Raw genomic sequence first — 19,314 nt, 5'->3', positions numbered from 1 at the left:
AATATTGATGTTGATGAGACCTTTTTCAATCTTTATAGCTCCACTGTTGAAAATGAGGAGTTAACATTCACCAATAACATAAATGAAATAAAATCCAGTCCAACATCTGGTTTGAGGTGATTCCTCTGGAAACTGTTGGAGGTAAAATATCCCAACTTCAGAAGATGCTTTTAACTTATCAGTGCTCTGTGGTTCCTCCTATCAGTATGAGAGTCAGGGTGAGGAGGCGCCATGTTAGGAAGATGAAGTGGAAGCTGCAGGATCTTCAGAACAAACAGGTCATGATGCTAGGCTACTGATTATCCCTCTGTCTGGACACGGGATCAATATAACCAGTTTAAAAGCTAAAACGCCAGTGGGCGGATCAAACTTTATTTTGATTCTCATGTTTTTCTGAGAGAGAAAATGTTTCCTTCAATTTATATACTGTATATATATATATATATATATATATATATATATATATATATATATATATATATATATATATAACCGCTTGGATTGATTGATTGATTACAAGAAAGCCTATGACTCAATGCCACACACTTGGATCATTGAATGCTTAGAGATGTACAACATCAATAGGACTCTAAGAGCCTTCATTGCAAACTCGATGGGGCTGTGGAAAACCACCCTTGAAGCCAACTGCAAACCACTTGCACAAGTGTCCATCAAATGTGGCATATACCAAGGAGATGCTCTGTCCCCACTGCTGTTCTGCATAGGCCTGAACCCTCTCAGCCAAATCATCAACAAGACTGGCTACGGATACCGACTCAAGAATGGGGCCACGATCAGTCACCTCCTCTACATGGATGACATCAAGCTGTACGCCAAGAGCGAGCGAGACATCGACTCACTGATCCACACCACCAGGATCTACAGCACTGACATTGGGATGTCATTCGGACTAGAGAAGTGTGGTCGGATGGTTACAAAGAGAGGGAAGGTCGCCCACACAGAAGGGGTCTCACTCCCAGGAGGAACAATAGCAGACATAGAGCACAGTTACAAGTACCTGGGAATACAACAAGCAAATGGCAACCTCGGTGAGGTCACAAGGAAAGGAGCCACAGCCAAATACCTCCAACGAATAAGGCAAGTCCTGAGAAGCCAGCTCAATGGCAAGAACAAGATCCGTGCAATAAACAGCTATGCCTTACCAGTAATCAGATACCCTGCCGGAATAATTAGCTGGCCAATGGAAGAGATGAAGGCCACGGATGTTAAGACTAGGAAGCTACTAACCATGCATGGAGGATTCCACCCCAAATCCAGCACCCTGAGACTGTACACGAGCCGTAAGGAAGGAGGCAGAGGACTAGTGAGGCCACTGTCCAGGATGAAACATCCAAGATCCATAAATACATCAAGGACAAAGCCTCAACAGACGATGTGCTCAATGAATGTCTCAGGCAATGGGGAACAGAAGACAAGGTACTGGAAGTACCATGATGGGAGGACAAGCCCCTACATGGGATGTACCACCGACAAATAACTGAAGTGGCTGATGTCAGGAAAACCTACCAATGGCTGGAGAAAGCTGGACTCAAGGACAGCACAGAGGCTCTCATCCAGGCCGCCCAGGAACAGGCCCTAAACACCAGAGCAATAGAGGCTCAGATCTACCACACCAGACAAGACCCAAGGTGTAGGTTGTGCAAGGAGGCCCCTGAGACAGTCCAGCACATAATAGCAGGGTGCAAGATGCTGGCAGGGAAAGCATACATGGAATGACATAACCAAGTGGCGGGCATAGTGTACAGGAACATCTGTGCAGGATATGGACTGGAAGCCCCGAGATCAAAGTGGGGAACACCCCCAAAAGTGGTGCAGAATGACTGAGCTAAGATCCTGTGGGACTTCCAGATCCAGACAGACAAGATGGTAATGGCGAACCAACCGGACATTGTGGTGGTGGATAAAGAACAGAGGAAAGCCGTTGTGGTGGATGTAGCAATACCAAGTGACTACAACATCAGGAAAAAGGAGCATGAGAAATTGGAGAAATACCAGGGCCTCAGGGAGGAACTGGAAAAGACCTGGAAGTTGAAGACCACAGTGGTGCCTGTGGTCATTGGGGCCCTCGGGGCAGTCACCCCCAAACTATAGCAGTGGCTCAAACAGATCCCAGAAACAACATCAGACATCTCAGTCCAGAAATGTGCAGTTCTAGGCACAGCCAAGATACTGCGCAGAACCCTCAAGCTCCCAGGCCTCTGGTAGAGGACCCGAGCTCAGAGGATGAAACAGACCACCCGCGGAGGGTGAGAAGGGAATTTATATATATAATTTATTTATTAATTTTTCATAGTACCCCCAAGAATTTAAAACTATTTTGACCCCTGCTAATAACTGAAATGGTGAAACTGACAAAAAGTCTCTTTGTAAATAATACTTTTTAAGATAGTGTAGATAAAACCTGGGGCAGCAATGAGTGGAGGTCATATTGGGGTCAAAGAATTTTCTGGCTCAAAATTAAACTGTAAGATGATAAGTTCCGCTGTTTACTGAGCATTAGCTGCATTCCTGTAGTGACTTGCAACAGAAAAGAGCTTTTTGAACCCAATGTTGAGTGACTTTGTAGCATCTGTGATCCATCTGAAAAACATTTGTACAGAAATAAGAATATGTTTGGTTGATCATTTATCTTTGTTTTAGCATTTGCTGGCAATAAATGTTATTCCCCTGAAGAAAAAAATAGCTAATTTGTCCTTAAATGGTGCCATATTTGAAATGGAACCTCCTCACTTCAGACCTGTCCGTTTGCTAAATGAAAAAACAATTTAATTACCAACAGGTTCGTTTCTTCAAACTGTAATCATCTAATCCAATAAACAAGAGTCAATAACAGAATAAGGTGTTTAGCCTTGGCAGAGAGGATTTGGCATGTTTGATGAGTGAAACTCGCAAGCACATCTTCCTTACAAATGCAGCCATTTTCAAAAATAAATAAACAGGCTTTGCGAGATTTATTGCCTAGAACTGAAGCAACAAAGAAATAATCAACCACAAATAAGCTGTCATGGTGTTTGCTAGCTGTACTTGTTAGAAGCGGCTTTACGAGAAGGACTGGACAAAAATGAGGACAGATGTTACTGGTATTAGGCCCAGAGATGACGAGGAAGGCCTGTAAAAAGACTTATGACTCCCAAACAGTACAGAGTACCGTAAAGTCAGTAGAAGAGCAACTCTGAAAGCATTCACAAGCCAAGGCTACATGAAAGACCCTTAGCAGCACTGAATGATGATAAATAAAACTTTATGGAGGATTTGTAAAGTTATTTTCTTTTAAAACTTCGAATCCATGGTTTTCTGTAATGCAATCTTCCATTTAATCTTCATCTCCTTCACCTTAGATCCATCATTAGATATTTTTGTATGTCTCCTTACACTTCCATCCATCCATCTTCTTAACACCCTTGTCCCTTAGTGGGGTCGGGAGGAATGCTGGTGCCCATCTCCAGCTAACGTTCCGGGTGAGAGGCGGAGTTCACCCAGGACAGGTCGCCAGTTTGTCGCAGGGCAACACAGAGACACACAGGACAAACAACCATGCACACACACTCACACCTAGGGGCAATTTGGAGAGGCCAATTAACCTGACAGTCATGTATTTGGACTGTGGGAGGAAACCGGAGTACCCGGAGAAAACCCACGCATGCACAGGGAGAACATGCAAACTTCATGCAGAAAGACTGGGGCCGGGAATCGAACCCAGAATCTTCTTGCTGCAAGGCAACAGCTCTACCAACTGCACCACTGTGCACCCATCTCCTTACACTTGCAAATGTTTCTTGTGTATGCCTGTATTTTATTCCTTTTATATTTAACTATTGTGTTGCCTTTTCTTTCTTTACTGGATGGTGTCTTTTTTTTTCCAATGTTAGCACAGGATGTAAGCTAAGCTGTCAATAAACTCACATTTAACTTATTAATGCATTTTGTGCCTTTCTAAATAAATTCATTTAAAGAGATAAATTAAATTGTATCTTAGCAACATTAGCTGGAATACATTTTTGTTACTATGATTCTATAGGAACTTTTTTAAACTTCTGCAAACTGGCTACAATTTTTCTACTTTAAATGTTGGATAAATGTTACATTACATTTCAAAGATCTTTGACCAATTAATGATGAATCCAGCCAGACATTCCTTTGGTTATACAAAGTATTTTAAACAGGAATACAAGTGGTTAAAAGAGGACAAATAATAGAATATTAAATTGTTACATTCATAAAAATAAAAAAAATTTGACTCCAAATTGAAGTAAATGTTACTTCAACACATTGTAATATATACAAATATTTTTCAACTACAATAGTTTCACAACTATGTTCTTTAATCGTTTTCCCTTTTTTGTTTCCGTCACTAAAATGCTAAGAAAATGCAAAATTAAAGAGAAAAAGGTGGATTTGGCATCATTACTCTTAGTAGTAATTACAAAACTCATAATAAAAATACATCCCATGAATCAGTTGTTTCTATTAATGTCAAAAGCTTGCAGTTCTATGTTACGTTTAGCTAAAGGAACCACATGTGAAACCAGAAAACAAATGAAAAAAATAATTGGCAAAGCAATACAGAGTGAATGCAACTTTATTTACATTTTTTTTTTTCTTAAGCAGAATCTAACAAATTGCTACATGTTTAAAAAAAGGTCTTGCCTCAATTTTTCGGTAAATTTCTTTGAACAAAATTGGTATTTACAGCTCACATTTTTAAATAATATCAGATCAAATCATCAAGCTTTTTTTTTCTTTTTTTTTTTTTTTTTACAGCACACACAGACATTTGGAGTTTCCATTTAAACGGTATGACTAGAACATCTTCAGTCCAAACTATCTGCTAACATCCTGGTGAAGTACAGAACAGCTGGTTGTGCGTTGACGTTTTGGATGCTGTAGGCCCGTCCTGCAAGAATAACAGTTAGGCAAAAATATTAGCTAAAAAAACGAATAAAGCCATACCGCAAGGCGAATTAACAAGAACACTATTAAATATTTATTTTATATAGAAATTTTAATATATTGATACCAATTTGATTTTTATCTATAATTAATTAAGGAAGTAATTTAACTGCAGGTAAACGCTGTAATTAATCTTGTTTTACTGATTGAATAAAAAGATAATGTGTAATGTTATCTTTAGTAGTTAGTGTAATTTCCGTTTGGTTGAAATATCTTCAGAAAGATGCTTCCTGCAGCTGTCCACCTCCACGCTAATCAAATGGTATCAAGTTCTTTTCTTGGAATGTTGTATTTAGTTTATGCCACACATCTCCTGTCTTGTTCAAATAAATTAATTTGAGACTAATTTGTTACATGAACATTATTCCAGACATTCTGGTCTTTGTGTATGATCTTTCTGGCAATCTTTAGTCTGATCCTCATGTTTTTCTGAGAGAGTAAATGTTTCCTTCAACTTGTGCACTCTGATTGTTCAGACTGTGAAGTTTCACATCAACCATAGAACCTAAAACAACCAGTTTTAGGTTCTATGGTGACACTTTAGGGTTTTTGGAGATATTGCATCTTGCTGGAGAAAAAAAGTGGGTGTCTTCATTTAGACATAAAAACGTTTACATTTTTAACATTTACAGAAAACTTGAAGCAGTTTTCCTCCCATCTCTCAGTATTCCTAAAATTAAATTTGAATATTTTTAATGTCCAAAAACACAATGTTCTAATTTGATTACACGATTAAAGAAAAAAAGAACTTTATTCACGCCTTAACTCTGCAAAAGTGACAACATGGTTATTCTTACCACACTCCACCACAAAAGCTTGTCCAGAGCTGTAGCGAGAAACGCTGCCGTCGACGGTGACCTTCACCGAGCTCGTTAATAAGTTAAAAATCTTTAAAAGATAAAAAAAGAAAGAAATTAGAAATAAGGGGCCTGATATTCTCAAAGGTGGAAAGGTGAGGTGGAAGTGCACTGACTGTTGTTGCACTGTGATCCACCCAGAGGGGTTTCTTCGTGTAGGAGCCCATCAGCAGCTTTCCAGCGCAGAAGGAGCTGCAGGCGAAATCCTCCTGGATACCCAAGGCACCGTTTTGGTAGAAGTACCACTGAAACTGGTCAGGAGTGATTGTAGTGTCACCTGCAGCAGGAATACGTCAAATTTTGTCCTTCACTATAAATGAAAATTGTATTTCAATCCTAAATAGTAACCGTTGCGTCACAAGATCTTCTTACCGTCAGCCTCCACGGTCCAGAGGCTCTGGAACCATTCAGTGATGTTTTCCTTGTCCTTTGACTGTAAGGTCAAGGGTTTGAGAGGGGAGGCACAGAAATCTGACACAGACAGCACGGCGTGGACCCTGGATGACGGCAGATCTGGAACACACAAGGAAATGAGAGATATAGGAAAAAGAAATTGAAACACAGAAGGCAATTAGTCAGAAAAATGTCTCTTCGGAAGCCGTAACATTCGATGGAAGTGAGGTTAATGGAAAAACATTAGCGGTAAAACTTGTCGATGTGAGCAACACACCCCGGAGTCAAAACCCCAGGTCCTGCATTTTTAATTCCCCTCAGGAGCTGCAGGGACTCGGTGTAAATATTGCAGTGTGGACGCCCACATTTTTAGCCCGACGAGAGCGACAGTGAAATGTGGTGAAGTCGTCTGATTAATTCAACGGCGAACCACTGCTCTCCACTGAGCCAGCGGGGAAAGTAAACTTCCCAATCTCTGCAGCAGAGAGGTACAACCTGAGATGTGGACCAAAAAGGTTTCACTGAATCTGAATTAAAGGTTGAGTATTTCGGCATCCTTTCACATAATTAAATATGTGCAAAAAGGATTTAAATAAATGACTCTTTAAGTAATGTGGATAACGTTTCTGAAAATATCGAAAAAAATCCCGTCTTTAGTTGCTTAGAGTCCTGTGTCTTCCTCTCTGAAGCTCACTCACGGAGTTTTCTATGAGATCTCCAATTGTTCTTGATACAGCCTCAAAACATTTCCAGCTGTTTTGGTTACTGAAAACATTATGGTTCTCATATATATGCGATTACACATCCTTTCAGTCCCCAATAAGAAGTGCAGTGACAACAGATAGTGATGCAATTACTGTTCAAAAGTCAGCAATGAAGACTTGAGAAACCATTAAAATTGTCTTTCCTTTATACTCATCAACTGTTGAAACTTGTAAATGTCATTCTATGTGCCGATTGAAAATCAGCAGACAATAAAGATAGAGAAGTGAAAACTATTACAAGATTTAAACGTACTCATGTCATTGTCACACTTTTCCAGGTCAATCATGGAGGACGGTCCACTTCTGAAGACTCTAAACCTGTAAAAAGAAAAAAAAAAAAAAAAAAGTCACAACAAACCCGGGGTGACAGTAAAGACAGATGGAGTAATTTAGGTTCTTCCTTACGTGTCCTCAGCCTGACACTGTCTGTCCTGTGAGGCCTCCTGGTCGGGCTGTGTGCATTCATCCACATCCCCCCCACTGTGCATGTCTGCATCAGGCCTGCTGCCTGTTATAGGGCCAGTATCAGCGTTCTCCACTGAAAACTGCGACATGACATTACGCATTTTACACTGATGCACGAGTCTGTTGGTGACCACGACTGAAGGGTCTTTAAATGTTGCAAGAGAGCGTTTGGAAACCTTTGGAGCAGACAGAGGCTTCACAGGAGCCTCTGGAGCTCCCCCTGGTGTTTTTGACGCAACATTGCCGTTTTTGGGAGCGCCGAGTCTGAATGGTGACTGCTTTGGCCGCTTCTCCCACTTCTGCTGAGGTTTGGGTTCGTTTAGGGGAGGCTGCGGGTCGATGGTTTCCAAATCATCGGACTTGGTGACTGCCCACCAATCACTCGGTGGCTTCCTCCTACGTTTTGTTGGTTCGGTTTCCCTCAGCTGCTCCTTTTGCTGACACGTCTGAGATGCAGGAGTGGAGCTGTGATGATAGACTTTTTGAAACGGCTCACCTCCTACAACAAAAGTACATTCAACAGTTATTTCCAGTTTTAGGACACTTGAATGCCACTACTGTTTCCAATTTAGGCTACTTCCAAAATCAAACTAGCATGCAGTAAAGTAAATAGGATAAAGCTGAGTTGACTTTCAAAGATACAACTTTGATATTTCTGGCAGCTTTTGAATTAAGTCAGAACGTAAACTACCCCTACTTTTACAAGTGATAAAACAACACAATGCAAATTTGGCTTCGAGTGTAGCTGTAGAAATAGTAGAGATTTAGAATCAGCCTATCAGTCAGTATTCATAGCAGTTGTTCGTGTTAAGAATCTGAGGACTTTCTAGCTCTTGTGATCTTACGTGAGTTGAGGATGTGGTCTCTCTTTGAAAAGACCAAGGGGCTTGAATGCTCATCCAGCTGCTGATCGGGGATCTGCTGCTCCTCCAGCTCTGCCACAGCTCTACGGTGTTTTTCTGCCGTTTCTTTATTCTTCACGTCTCTTGCATTTCTCCTTTTAGGCGGTTTCTTTTTACTCTCCTTAACTTCATTGGTGTCATCGCTGGATGACTTTGTGGGCTCTTTGGAGTTTCTCCTTGCCGGCGCTTTGTCTTTCTTGTTCTTAACAGTCGAAGGTACAGCTGAGCTAGGCTCTTTGCTCTTCAGTTTGGACTTTTTGTGGGGTTGGGGGCTTTCTGCTTGCTCTGGGTTCGCAGGGGAGCTCACCCACAAATCTCCAGGCTGCTGCTTTTTCCTCTTTCGAGAAAGCTGGGCCTCTTTAGAGGAACTGCTTGAGGATGTAGCTGATTTCTTTTCTTGCTTGACCTCTCTGTTTGCTTCAGACTTTATGTCTTTGTCTGCAGGGTAGCAAAGAAACGAGAAACGCCATTAACACCTTGTACATGTATTCATACACATGCTGCTTGAGTTACAAGACAAAAGGATTTAGCATGATGCATTCTAAACGCACAATAGCCTAGATCAAGTATTAATATTAAAGTTTAGCAGAATTAATATTTAAAATGAGTAAAGCGTAAACAGACAGAAAAACTAACCAAACAATAAGTTTCAGAAAATTCAACGCCAGCTGAGATGATGCTCTTACCCGTTTCTGCTGCCTCCTGAACGATCTGCTCCTGACGTTCTTCTCTAAAAACATCATCAGTTCCTGCCTCCTGCACATCTTCAGATCTTTCCGTCTGGCTTCTCTGCTCATTTAATGAGTTCGTCGAACCTTTTAAATTCTGGGCAGGTTCTTTTTCCGGTTCCACATTTGTTTTTCCTTTGGGTTGATGTTCCGACTCGTCCGTCTGTTCTGATGAAACTTTCTTTTGCCGTTTTTTCTTGTTTGGTTTCTCCTGCTCAACAAAGTCGTCTGCAGGAACATCTGGGTGGCTGAGGAAATCTCCTTTGTTATCATCAGACTCCGCCACCTCATGGTTTTTCTTTTTCCCCTTCTTCTTCTTCGTTCTTTGATTAACAGCCTGACTGTCCAGTTTGTTTTGGGCCATTTCGCCTTTCTTTTGTTTCCGTGAAACCTCGATGGGACCCTCATTTGTTCCCTTGTCTGTTGAGCTCTCTCCATCAGCGCTGGAGTTTTTGCTCAGCCTCTCTTTCTTACTCAAGCCACTTTTACTTGGGATGGAAAACCAAAGCAGCGAATCCTCTTCTAGAATCAAAAAATCATCCTCTGGCTCCGGAGGAAGCGGAGGTCGAGGCTGTGCTTTGACTGGAGTTTTCTTGGAACTTAAAAAGCACACAAGAGTGTCATTTATTTGTAAAATGAAAAACAATACATTTAAATACGGCTAAAGATTTGATTGTAACATTAATCCACTAAAATAGATTACTACGGTGTGATTTTATCTCAGTTTACCATAATGGTTTGGATTTTCTCGCCAGCTGGATCTGCTTCAGGAAGCCATTCATGTCCCTTTTCACATGTGAAGAAGGTTCTGCAGGCGGCTGAGTGGAGACCAAGCTGGACGTTTTGGAAGAAGGAGCAACTTCAGGCTCTACTCTCACTTTTTGAACTGAATCCTTGATGTTTTCATCGTTGCTGTTGAACACACAAAACAGGAAATACTCAATCGTTTCACAAAAATTATTAATGAGAACACAATATCCTGTTTCCAGAGATGTAGAATTACTTTTTAATTTGTACTGTTGGGGAAAAATAAACCAAAATACAACTTTATCAGTGCTACATAGACAGTTAACATCTTTCAGCATGTAATTGCAACATTATTTGGGAAAAAGCTAAGTATTCAATACAAAAAAAAAGCTTACCTTGGATTTTGGACCACTGCTCTGTGACTGGACACTTTGGTCAGGACAATCCTGGTTGAAGGTGACTCCAGTTCCCAATCATCAGGCCTGTACATAAAAATAATTAAAACAAATTAAAAAACACAAAAAAGTAACAAATAAAAACTCTTAATTTATCTCAATGATGTTTTTGTAGAAGGAAATAAAACAAATTCTCGTACTCCTCAGCTACTTGTCCATTGCACTGAGGCTTCTGGATGGGAACAGGGTCGGCTTCAGGTTCTTCTGTTTTCTCTTCACCGTTAAATGGAATCTGGGTCACACCATCATCATCCTCCTCCAGATTCTTCGTTGTCTCTTTCTCTGGATTGTGTTCTATGGGACTAGACGTCTTAATCGGCCTGTGTGCTTCAAACGGGAAAGCCGGATCTGCAAATAAAACAAAAGAGCTCCACATTATTTAAAAAAACAAAACAAAACATGATGATAGGGCACAAACAAAGACCTTCTAAACCAGTGTTTCCCAACCCTGACCTGCATGTTTTAGATGTTTCCCTGCTTTAACACACCCCATTCAGATGATTGGAGTTCAGCAAAAGCCAGTTAATCAGCCATCAATTAAAATCATCTGTGCTGAAGTAGGGAAATGCCTAAAACATGCAGGGCAGTGTGCCTTGAGGACAAGGGTTGAAAAACACTGTTCTAAACATTTAATGTCTTCCATTTATTACTCGTTTATGATTTTTGGTGTAATTATGAATCACTCCTGCCAGCTATTGTTGTTTTACATGTGCTTTACACTTTACTAGATGAACATCTTACCAGTGTCCAGATTAAGTATTGGTGAGCTTGCAGGAATCTGAACATGTCCATTGGGAGCCTAAAAAGGAATAATAAAAAAATTTGATTAAACTAAGTGGTGTCAATTAAAGTAAAGTACATGAAGTCTAAACAAACATCCAAGTGCCGAGTCTGTACATTATAAAACTAAAGCATCAGAAACTATGAGATTATGCTCTATAGCCTCTACAATCATCACTGTACTAACTTGATGGTACAAGGAGATTTGGTATTCTGCAAGTTCTTCAACTGGGTGTTCTTCTTGTGGGACTGGAGACATGGATCCTTCACTGTAGTTTGTCCCAGAGCCAGAACTCTGAAACAAAACAGACGGTGGGTGTGGCTCAAGTACACACACATCTGTGAAAAAGAAAAAACAAATTCTAATTATTGCACAGGCTTAAACTTCTAAACACAATGACACAAGTGTACAAATGTGAACAATCACCTATGTCATCAAACATCTTGTCGACGTCCTCGTATGTGAATGATTCTGCCCACTGATTAGACAAACTGAAACAGAAAGTTCAGGGGAAAGTTAAAAATTACATTTCCAAGCAAATATTTAAAAGAAACGTTGCCAATAAATGTGCTTGATTGAAGTTTCTTTAACTTTAAATGAACAAATATCCAATGAAATTCATTCATTCTTCCAAGAAGTACAAATAAAGATTTTTAACAATATCTCTGTTCAAGCATCCATGTTGTTGCATTCATCATGATATAAGCTCTTTTGATACATTTAATATAACAAGTTTAAGTGGTGATGCACAGCTAAACTTTCAGAGGAAAACATGTCACATATCTCTTTTTTTAATCACAGCTTGTGAAATTACATTCAAGAAAGTTAACCTGAAAAATCCACACCGAGACAGAATCCAATTCATAATGTAAATATGTCTAACCTAAACAGATAAGTCAGATGTGATCAATGCTTCCTAAATGTAAATGTTGGTTAGTTACACGAGACTAAAATGATCTAGAAACTCTTAAGAACAAATTTCACAACTAGTCTAATAAACAACTATAGAAGCAGATAAGTACCTTTTCTTCTCTGTAATGTAGCACAGTTTCCTCCTTGGTCTCCTCTGAGAACAGAAAAAGTTCATCAGTTTTCAACACCAACTACTACAAAACTGTTTATTTACAAAAAGATTATAAGACCAGCAAATAATATACCACTTAGACCAGTCAGGTAATAAAGAATCCTAAAAATGAATCCAATCATTTGACCCAGTGTACACTGGAGGAAATATTTACACCGACTTTAGAAATCACAACACAGCCGCAAACCTCAATGTATTTCATTAGACTTAAATCACACATAGCTAAAGGAGGTAGAGGACAATTTTGCTGTGGAATAAGAATGATACATACTTTTCGGTTGCACTTTTAACAAATAAAAACCTGAAAAGTGCAACCTGAATTTTAAAACAGCAACCTCTACTCAAAATATCCCACTTTTGCAGATTACTTATAATTGAGCCTCGATTGTTATAACTACAACCACAAACATATTTAAAGAAAACATACATAGTATGAGAGCTCTCAGGATCACTGAAATATCAATGAAAGTAGTTGGATCATTAAGTATGACGGGAACAGCCTGGTTCCACATCGGGTGGATTTAGAATGGAATTATTATGGTTTTGCCGTTTTAGCCAAATAGTCACAGAGAGGTACTTCTAATACAACAGGGAATTTCAAGAGGGAATTTCTAATACAACACTCGTTAACTACTACTATCACAGTTGTGGTAAGAGCAGACCCATGATAGTTTGCAGCCCTCCTTCTTCGGATAGGTGATGAAGACAAAAAAAAGAGCAAGAAAACAAGCCATAACTCACCAAAGTCGGATACTTGGACTCCATTTTAGTCTGCCAGTTGTCAGTGTTTTAAACTGCGACGACGTTTGGTACATCTGTCGATGCAAAAGTTAACAGCTAACGGTAGTTTTCATTTCAAGTCCAACTGTTAATTTTTTTATTTAGCCTACTAAGTATGTTCTAATGAGCTACTCAAACGGCAATTAGATTAATATAAGCAAGTGAAAGAAGTATTTTATCAACTTTTTCACTCTAATAAGCAGTCCCAGAAAAAATGGCGCTGTTGAATATTTGTAAATACCCCGCGCAGAAACCCGACACTTATTTACCCTGCGTTAGGTCTTACAGGTAACGGTGTTTGAAATCCTATTCACTTTAACATCCAGTTTGTCCTCTGAAATTATACTTTAGGAATTTCTTAGCTGCCTTAAACTTACTTATAGACTTTCAGAACTTATTTCTATACTTTGAAAATATCTATGTCTCATTTGTGAGATTTGTAGTCTGGAAGACTTGATTCAGGGTTGACAACACATCCAAAATGTTCTTCTTCTACTACACGTCAATTTTTTTGACTTACTGCCCCCTGTTGATTAATATGGTGCGCAGCAGTTTGTCATTTGTTTGGAAGAAGTAATCGCTACATTTCCGTTTTTGTTATGGGTTTACAAAACATTATGAAGACTGAGAATAAACCACCATTCAAAGAAATGTCCAGGTATCTTATTATCTTGTATCTTATTATTTGAGTTATTACTGCATTCTTGAGGTGTGCTTTATTGTTCCTGATGTGCATTTTAGATATAAAATCTCTTGCGCTTTGCGTGTTCGTATCACTGAATATATCACTAAAAAGATTAATTGTGCAGAGAAATGGAAATGCATGTAATGTTTACTTCCGGTTGTCGTTTTCATTCGCTTTAAGGTCTAATAATTCAAATACCCAGAACCTGAATACGTTTCATTTTATGTTTATCTTCCAAAGATTGCAAAAGACCTACAAAATAAAAGATTTTGCCATTTTATTTTAGCAATGACTTAATATAAAAATAATAAAAGATGTCTAGAAAAAAAATGGCATAACATGCCACCGGGAATAAAAACAATAAAAATAAACGTATTTTTTATTCCAGGAGTTTAATTCTGCATTGAAAACTATGTAATATACCAAAAGACTCCTGAAATTATGTTAACTGATCTAAAAGCACAAAGAAATTGCATTTTATTTTTGTTGAGAGATTTCTTTTGTCACACTTCAATTTAAATTCTTTCAACAAAATATTTAAAGTATGAAACAATGTAAATGTGCAAAGAGAACAACACTTGGGTTTGGAATGTAGGTTTTATTTAAACACAAAACAAACAGCAATACAGAAAAAAAATTTTTATACATTTAAATATACAAATGTTAAAAAGAAATTTAATTACAACCCATTTCTGATGTGAACTGCTGTAATTATAATGTAATCACAGTGTTCCTATCAAAGTCTTATCTAAATTTGAGGCAACAACCATGAGAGTTTTATAGATCCGGCAGTCCAAAAGCATAGTAGCAAAATTATAATGCAGTGAAAGTTAATGTGTCAGAATATACACAAAAATAGGTAGTTTAAATAGAAAAGGCAGCTTTGTTTGCTTGCTATACACAAAAGTTCTCAACGAAATATTTTTTTCTGCTTCTCAGCTATTTCGGACACCTCCAAGGCTTTGGGACTTGCGTCTTCATACAGTGGCTGCTTGATGTGTCTCCAAACTATTAAAACAATCCGGATGGCAAACAGCACACAGGATACAGCCAGCAAAACAGCTACAAGAAAACAATCTGTTAGGCAGTGTTCAACTTTGGGAATCATTTTGGTTTCTGTTTAGATTACTTTGTTGTTTCTTCACTTCAGATCTTGCCTTAGTTCATTCAGTGTGTTTTGTTCTCGGTTTATATTTATTTTTTGTGAAGTGAGGGATTCTGTTGTGGGATAAAACGCTGTGCAGTCCCTCTCAAAGGACATAGTGTCCTCATTCTCAGCAGCAAGTAGGGGGTGGTTACTCAACACAAAAGCAGGGAGGGGGCCAACTGCGTACTGACTGCAGAGGCAAACGAAAACATAGTCAGGATGAAACTATCTGATAAGTTTATTTTTCTTTCTGGTTGTCTACCCACCCCCTCCTTCTCTTTTTCTCTCCCTTCCCTTTCCCCTTGGTATAGTACTCTTGGAAGCTGGTCCTGGCCCATATCAAAAACTGGTAGTCTAAAAAATATTTCTAATATCACATTTGCTCTAGGCAGTTTTGCCTAGAGCAAATAAAACATCTAAAGTTCCACTTTTCTTACCAATGAAGATTCCATTGCGGCTGGGTGAGGAGGCGTCATAATTCTTGTCCAGGTTTCCAGACAGAGCCCAGATCACAACAACGTAGGGTATGAAAACATACCGCATATGTCTGTCCAGGACAAAGTTTTCCACAATGAACCTGCGAAGGCATTGATTATAAAGATTATGCTATAATTTTTTTTGCCAAAATATACATTATTCAATGAAATACCACTCACCACACAAGCAGCACCACAGACAACAGAGAGTATGATAGCGTGGCAGAGTCTGCTGTGGACATGTTAGCTTCATACTTCAGCACGATAGTCAAGTTGAGGAGCGTTGCAATGGTCGTCCATGTTGTGTATATCATCACACCATTGAGAACCTGCAGACAAAGATTTAATGAGTTTGAAAATTAAACGCTTTTTTCTTTTGCCTTGTTTTATTATTCATTTCTGTAAAATAAAATCCAATCATGCCCACGTTTGGTTTGGGCCCTTAATAAACTGACATTTTCGGCAAACTCTAATTACCATTGTTAACTGCAGCTCAGCTGATATTATTTATAATCATTACTTAAATGTTTTTGTCTTCTAACATCACAAATATTATAGTAAATTGCATTTTTCCAGATTTTGTAGCTTTCAGACACTGATTGCTATGACTTTAAAAATTTGCGCAAGTTTGGTTCATCCTTAGGTCAGATTTTCAAAAGCCTAATGTTTATCTTCTTAAACAATAGAAAAAAGCATTATGGGAATGTCCTCCCTAAAGATAAAATGTCCAGTGATGCACAGCTGTACATGTTTTGGTGCAAAATATTTGTATCAACCAAAGTTATGGAGATACTGCCTGGTAACCGAGGGTCGTTACCCAAAGTTATGTGAATCATGTTCTGATAATGGCTGAAAGGCGACTCAGCGAGTAAGAAGCCAGATAGAAATGTAAGTAAACTTCTGAACTGTAGATTGTTAAAAGAAACTCTAGAAAAAAAATTTTAACTCAACATTTTGGAATTTATCTAATGCTAATCTTCCTAAACAAGAAATATGATGACTTATTTAATCTCTGAACACAACACATATAAACATTTGTTTTGAACCGTATATGTTTTAAAAAAAATCAATGTTAATTTTTTTCATTTAATTTTCCAGCTTATGTTTAAGCTGACTTAGCAGAGGTTGCATTTACAGTTTTTGCTGTTTAGCTGAAGAGTAATGTTGTCAAACATAATGCTTCTTTCATTTTGTGTGTTTCTTGAATCATTATTTTAATGATAACTGTAGTTCTATTTGGAGCCTTAAGCACCTGCTTAGTTTGCTTGTTTCTTGGGCTGGCTATTACAAGCACTCACCAGCATGCGAATGAGCCACAGATCTACTTTGCTGTACTTATTGAGCCAGGGTCCGTAAACGTGAAGCCCGTGACAGATGAAGCCAACCATGGAGTAGTTTGTGCAGATAAGCAGGATGAGGAAAATGAGTGCAGGAATCATCAGTCTTAAAACAGAAAACACAAATTCAAACACTCAAACTGCTTGCTTTGTGACTCAGTTGAGATTGTTACAAAAACAAACTGAAGCTTTTAGAGAAGGCTCCTACCCTCTGTCCCAAACAAGAAGCCAAGAAATGTTGAATCCTTGATTGAGACACCAGCTGATGAAAAATCCATAGGGCAACACTGCGGGGCTGCAGTAGACATATCCATAACCATTTCTGCAGGACAAAACAAATGGGACAGTCTTTAAATCACTTTTACTTCTGCTGGCATAAACACAGAATGTTCCTGCTTGCTACCTTCTGCAAAGACCAGAAACGATGTAAACGATCGTTGCAGACAGCCAGATGTAGATGACGGTCCAGATGTTGAAGGTCCACCCTGAAGGAGTGAGCTCTGTGTCGTACACAGCCGACACATTGGCTGTGGTCGTGGTATAGGGACCTGCGTAAGAGAGGTAAGATGGAACTGCTGATTCAAGCTCAAGAGAAACTTGCATGTTGAAGTTATACTTGTGTTTATCATCCTGTAGTGAAAATTCAAGACTTTACAGAGAAAATAATCTTAACAGAAGAGATAGAATATGTTTCAACTCACCAACTCCAACCACAGAAAGCCCGTTGAACACCAGACTTACTGCATAGACGGCAACAGATATTAATATGGCAGCAAGTCGCCCATAGTCGTGCTTTCCCATTGTGGTCTGATGCAATTACACTATTGACAAATAGAGGAAAAATACAGTTTTGAGAACAGTGATAGAAAACAATATTAATAGCCTACTCCTTTCTAAAAATTTTGATAACAAACAAAGATTTACATTTAGGCTTTGAAACAACTTGTATTACATTACATATACATTCATGTGTTGTTATGTCAGCTCCGCTTTATGCCAGTCAATAAAAAACTGGCAACGTGACAGAAAGCAAAGTCCACATATACATAGGCTGTAGCGTACCTTGTTTGCTCCTTCTGATGTCCACCAAGTCACTGGTGTGAAGAGAGTGAGTAAATGCGGAGCACCGGGGGGGATCGGCCTGTTATATAGAGGTTTAAAGTTAGGTAAGAAAAACGTTTACGACCCACCTAAGGGTCACGTGCAGCTCTTATCTTACAGGCACTTGCAGCTTAGTACAGAGGGTCCAGTTATTTTTAGAAGATGTGTATATATATATTGTACATTCCTTCTTTATTAAAATTATGGTGTTTTTTTTATTATTATTATTAATCTTTGGTTTATGATTAACAGACAAACCAAGCAAACAGATATTTGAAACTGTGCTTGTAGTTTTTGTTATATCAGATGACATCATTTAACAAATAAGTCATTCCTTCTTATATCAGATGTGGTGTGTGCACTGCTGTCGTGCTTACTGCAAGGAATGTTTTGGCAAATATGCCTTTCGATAAAGGATTTCTTGAACTTTTGGCTTAGTATTCTGAGAAACCCGTAAATATATAAATCTACAAAAACCGAAGAAAGTAGCACACATATGAATGAGATCAGAGAGGCTCAAAACTGGAAAGGATATTATTCTCGTAATCAGCTTAAGTGTTTAAATGTTGGCTCCTGAGCCTTTAAATATCCTCTCTACAAGAAATGTTTTTGCTTATTTCTGTCGCTTTAATTTCAACACAGGTGAAGAGCAGCAACTTCTGGCAGATGTGGAGGTCACAGCAACTCAGCGCAAAGTCATCTTATTTGATAATGCTTGTTTCATAAACCTTCCTTCCGAGTGGAGCGGACTCCTGCAAGGCGACGGCACCCCCACCCGGATATGGCGTGATTATTCATAGTAAGCAGATAACAGAACAGATAAAAACATATGGGAGATCTGAATCACTGAGTTGTAAAGGATGTTCTCCTCTATTATAGTCGTGATACCAAATTAATTCAAAGGTTTTCATGTAATGATGCTTTTTAACTCCGATTGAAACTCAGCTGAGGCATATTAGTCTCAATTATTTTCCACAGTTTAACTTCCAGTAGCAAAAGAATAAAACCTGGTTTTCCTCATAGATTGAGGCTTTAAGAATCATTCATATTTAATTGACAAATATTCATTGACCTCATCTGTTGAAGATTCAAGAGAAAAGCCCTCTCAGTTCAATATTTACTATTTATTGCACAAAAGAATTATGGGAAATTTATTTGGTTTGTTTTGATTAACACACTATTTTATGTCTGTATTTGTTATTTTTTTTAATTCAGTGAAGAAATAAAAAAAACATAATAAAAAAAAGTCTATTTCTTGTTCCAGACAACGCCACAACAGCAAAAATTAGGCAATATGTGGAAAGTGTTGCATTCAGAAAAAGTCCAGCTAAACTGATACCCATACAAATATGAAAGGAGGCAGAAAGCGACATGGAAAATCTAGATTTAGTGAGAGGTATTATATCATGTTTGTTTTTACTCTGAGCCTTTGTGCATTTATTTGAACCCAAGAATGTTCAAGCACATTTTGTAGCTCAAAGAGAGCACTGGGTCTTATTCTGACTTTCTGTTATCTGTTAATGCAACCCTGGATCACCCAGTGGGTTTTGATTAACACTAAATAGTTCATTGATATTGCTTGAGCTACTTAGAAAAAATATTTCAGACTGTTTTGTTAATGTATTTAATGTCTTGAATGTG

At 38.5% G+C, this 19,314-nt stretch overlaps 2 protein-coding genes across 3 annotated transcripts; both read right to left on the bottom strand.

The window, feature by feature from the left end:
• Positions 1-4,584: 4,584 nt before the first annotated feature.
• LOC103456580 (uncharacterized) lies at positions 4,585-13,428 on the bottom strand. 2 transcript variants are annotated; one of them, XM_008396227.3, is made up of 17 exons: positions 13,305-13,428; positions 12,889-12,962; positions 12,086-12,129; positions 11,490-11,554; positions 11,250-11,401; positions 11,024-11,081; positions 10,423-10,630; positions 10,223-10,309; positions 9,810-9,992; positions 9,039-9,679; positions 8,296-8,790; positions 7,391-7,949; positions 7,239-7,303; positions 6,201-6,341; positions 5,945-6,105; positions 5,769-5,859; positions 4,585-4,915 (listed from the first exon to the last, which is right to left on the bottom strand). In XM_008396227.3, exons 2-17 carry the CDS (start codon positions 12,910-12,912, stop codon positions 4,833-4,835), a joined length of 3,057 nt encoding a protein of 1,018 aa, XP_008394449.2. In that variant the 5' UTR covers positions 12,913-12,962; positions 13,305-13,428; the 3' UTR covers positions 4,585-4,832. The 2 variants fall into 2 exon arrangements, with proteins under 2 accessions (XP_008394449.2, XP_081457792.1); XM_081601666.1 differs by lacking the exons at positions 11,024-11,081; positions 11,250-11,401; positions 11,490-11,554; ... (1 more) ...; positions 12,889-12,962; positions 13,305-13,428 and adding an exon at positions 10,736-10,969.
• A 779-nt stretch (positions 13,429-14,207) lies between these two features.
• Positions 14,208-17,714, bottom strand: LOC103456581 (uncharacterized). The gene is made up of 8 exons (XM_008396228.3): positions 17,635-17,714; positions 17,274-17,393; positions 16,976-17,120; positions 16,781-16,894; positions 16,534-16,678; positions 15,416-15,564; positions 15,197-15,336; positions 14,208-14,674 (listed from the first exon to the last, which is right to left on the bottom strand). The coding sequence occupies exons 2-8, from the start codon at positions 17,371-17,373 to the stop codon at positions 14,523-14,525; spliced, it is 945 nt and encodes a 314-aa protein (XP_008394450.2). The 5' UTR covers positions 17,374-17,393; positions 17,635-17,714; the 3' UTR covers positions 14,208-14,522.
• Positions 17,715-19,314: the final 1,600 nt, after the last annotated feature.

This window comes from Poecilia reticulata, chromosome 20 (genome assembly GCF_904066995.2).
Source record: "Poecilia reticulata chromosome 20, P_reticulata-male-v2, whole genome shotgun sequence".
Taxonomy (NCBI): domain Eukaryota; kingdom Metazoa; phylum Chordata; class Actinopteri; order Cyprinodontiformes; family Poeciliidae; genus Poecilia; species Poecilia reticulata.
Note: the sequence above shows the minus strand (reverse complement) of the source record. Positions and strands in the feature narration are given on the sequence as shown.

Excerpts from the sequence above, each read along its gene's own strand:
- LOC103456580 (XM_008396227.3), bottom strand. The coding sequence starts at position 12,912 with ATGGAGTCCAAGTATCCGACTTTG. Across the intron at positions 6,106-6,200 it reads CTGGACCGTGGAGGCTGACG|GTGACACTACAATCACTCCT; the intron begins GTAAGAAGATCT and ends TTCCTGCTGCAG. Across the intron at positions 5,860-5,944 it reads TGGATCACAGTGCAACAACA|ATTTTTAACTTATTAACGAG; the intron begins GTCAGTGCACTT and ends TATCTTTTAAAG.
- LOC103456581 (XM_008396228.3), bottom strand. The coding sequence starts at position 17,373 with ATGGGAAAGCACGACTATGGGCGACTTGCTGCCATATTAATATCTGTT. Across the intron at positions 15,565-16,533 it reads TGTGGCTCATTCGCATGCTG|GTTCTCAATGGTGTGATGAT; the intron begins GTGAGTGCTTGT and ends CTTTGTCTGCAG. Across the intron at positions 14,675-15,196 it reads CCGCAATGGAATCTTCATTG|CTGTTTTGCTGGCTGTATCC; the intron begins GTAAGAAAAGTG and ends GTTTTCTTGTAG.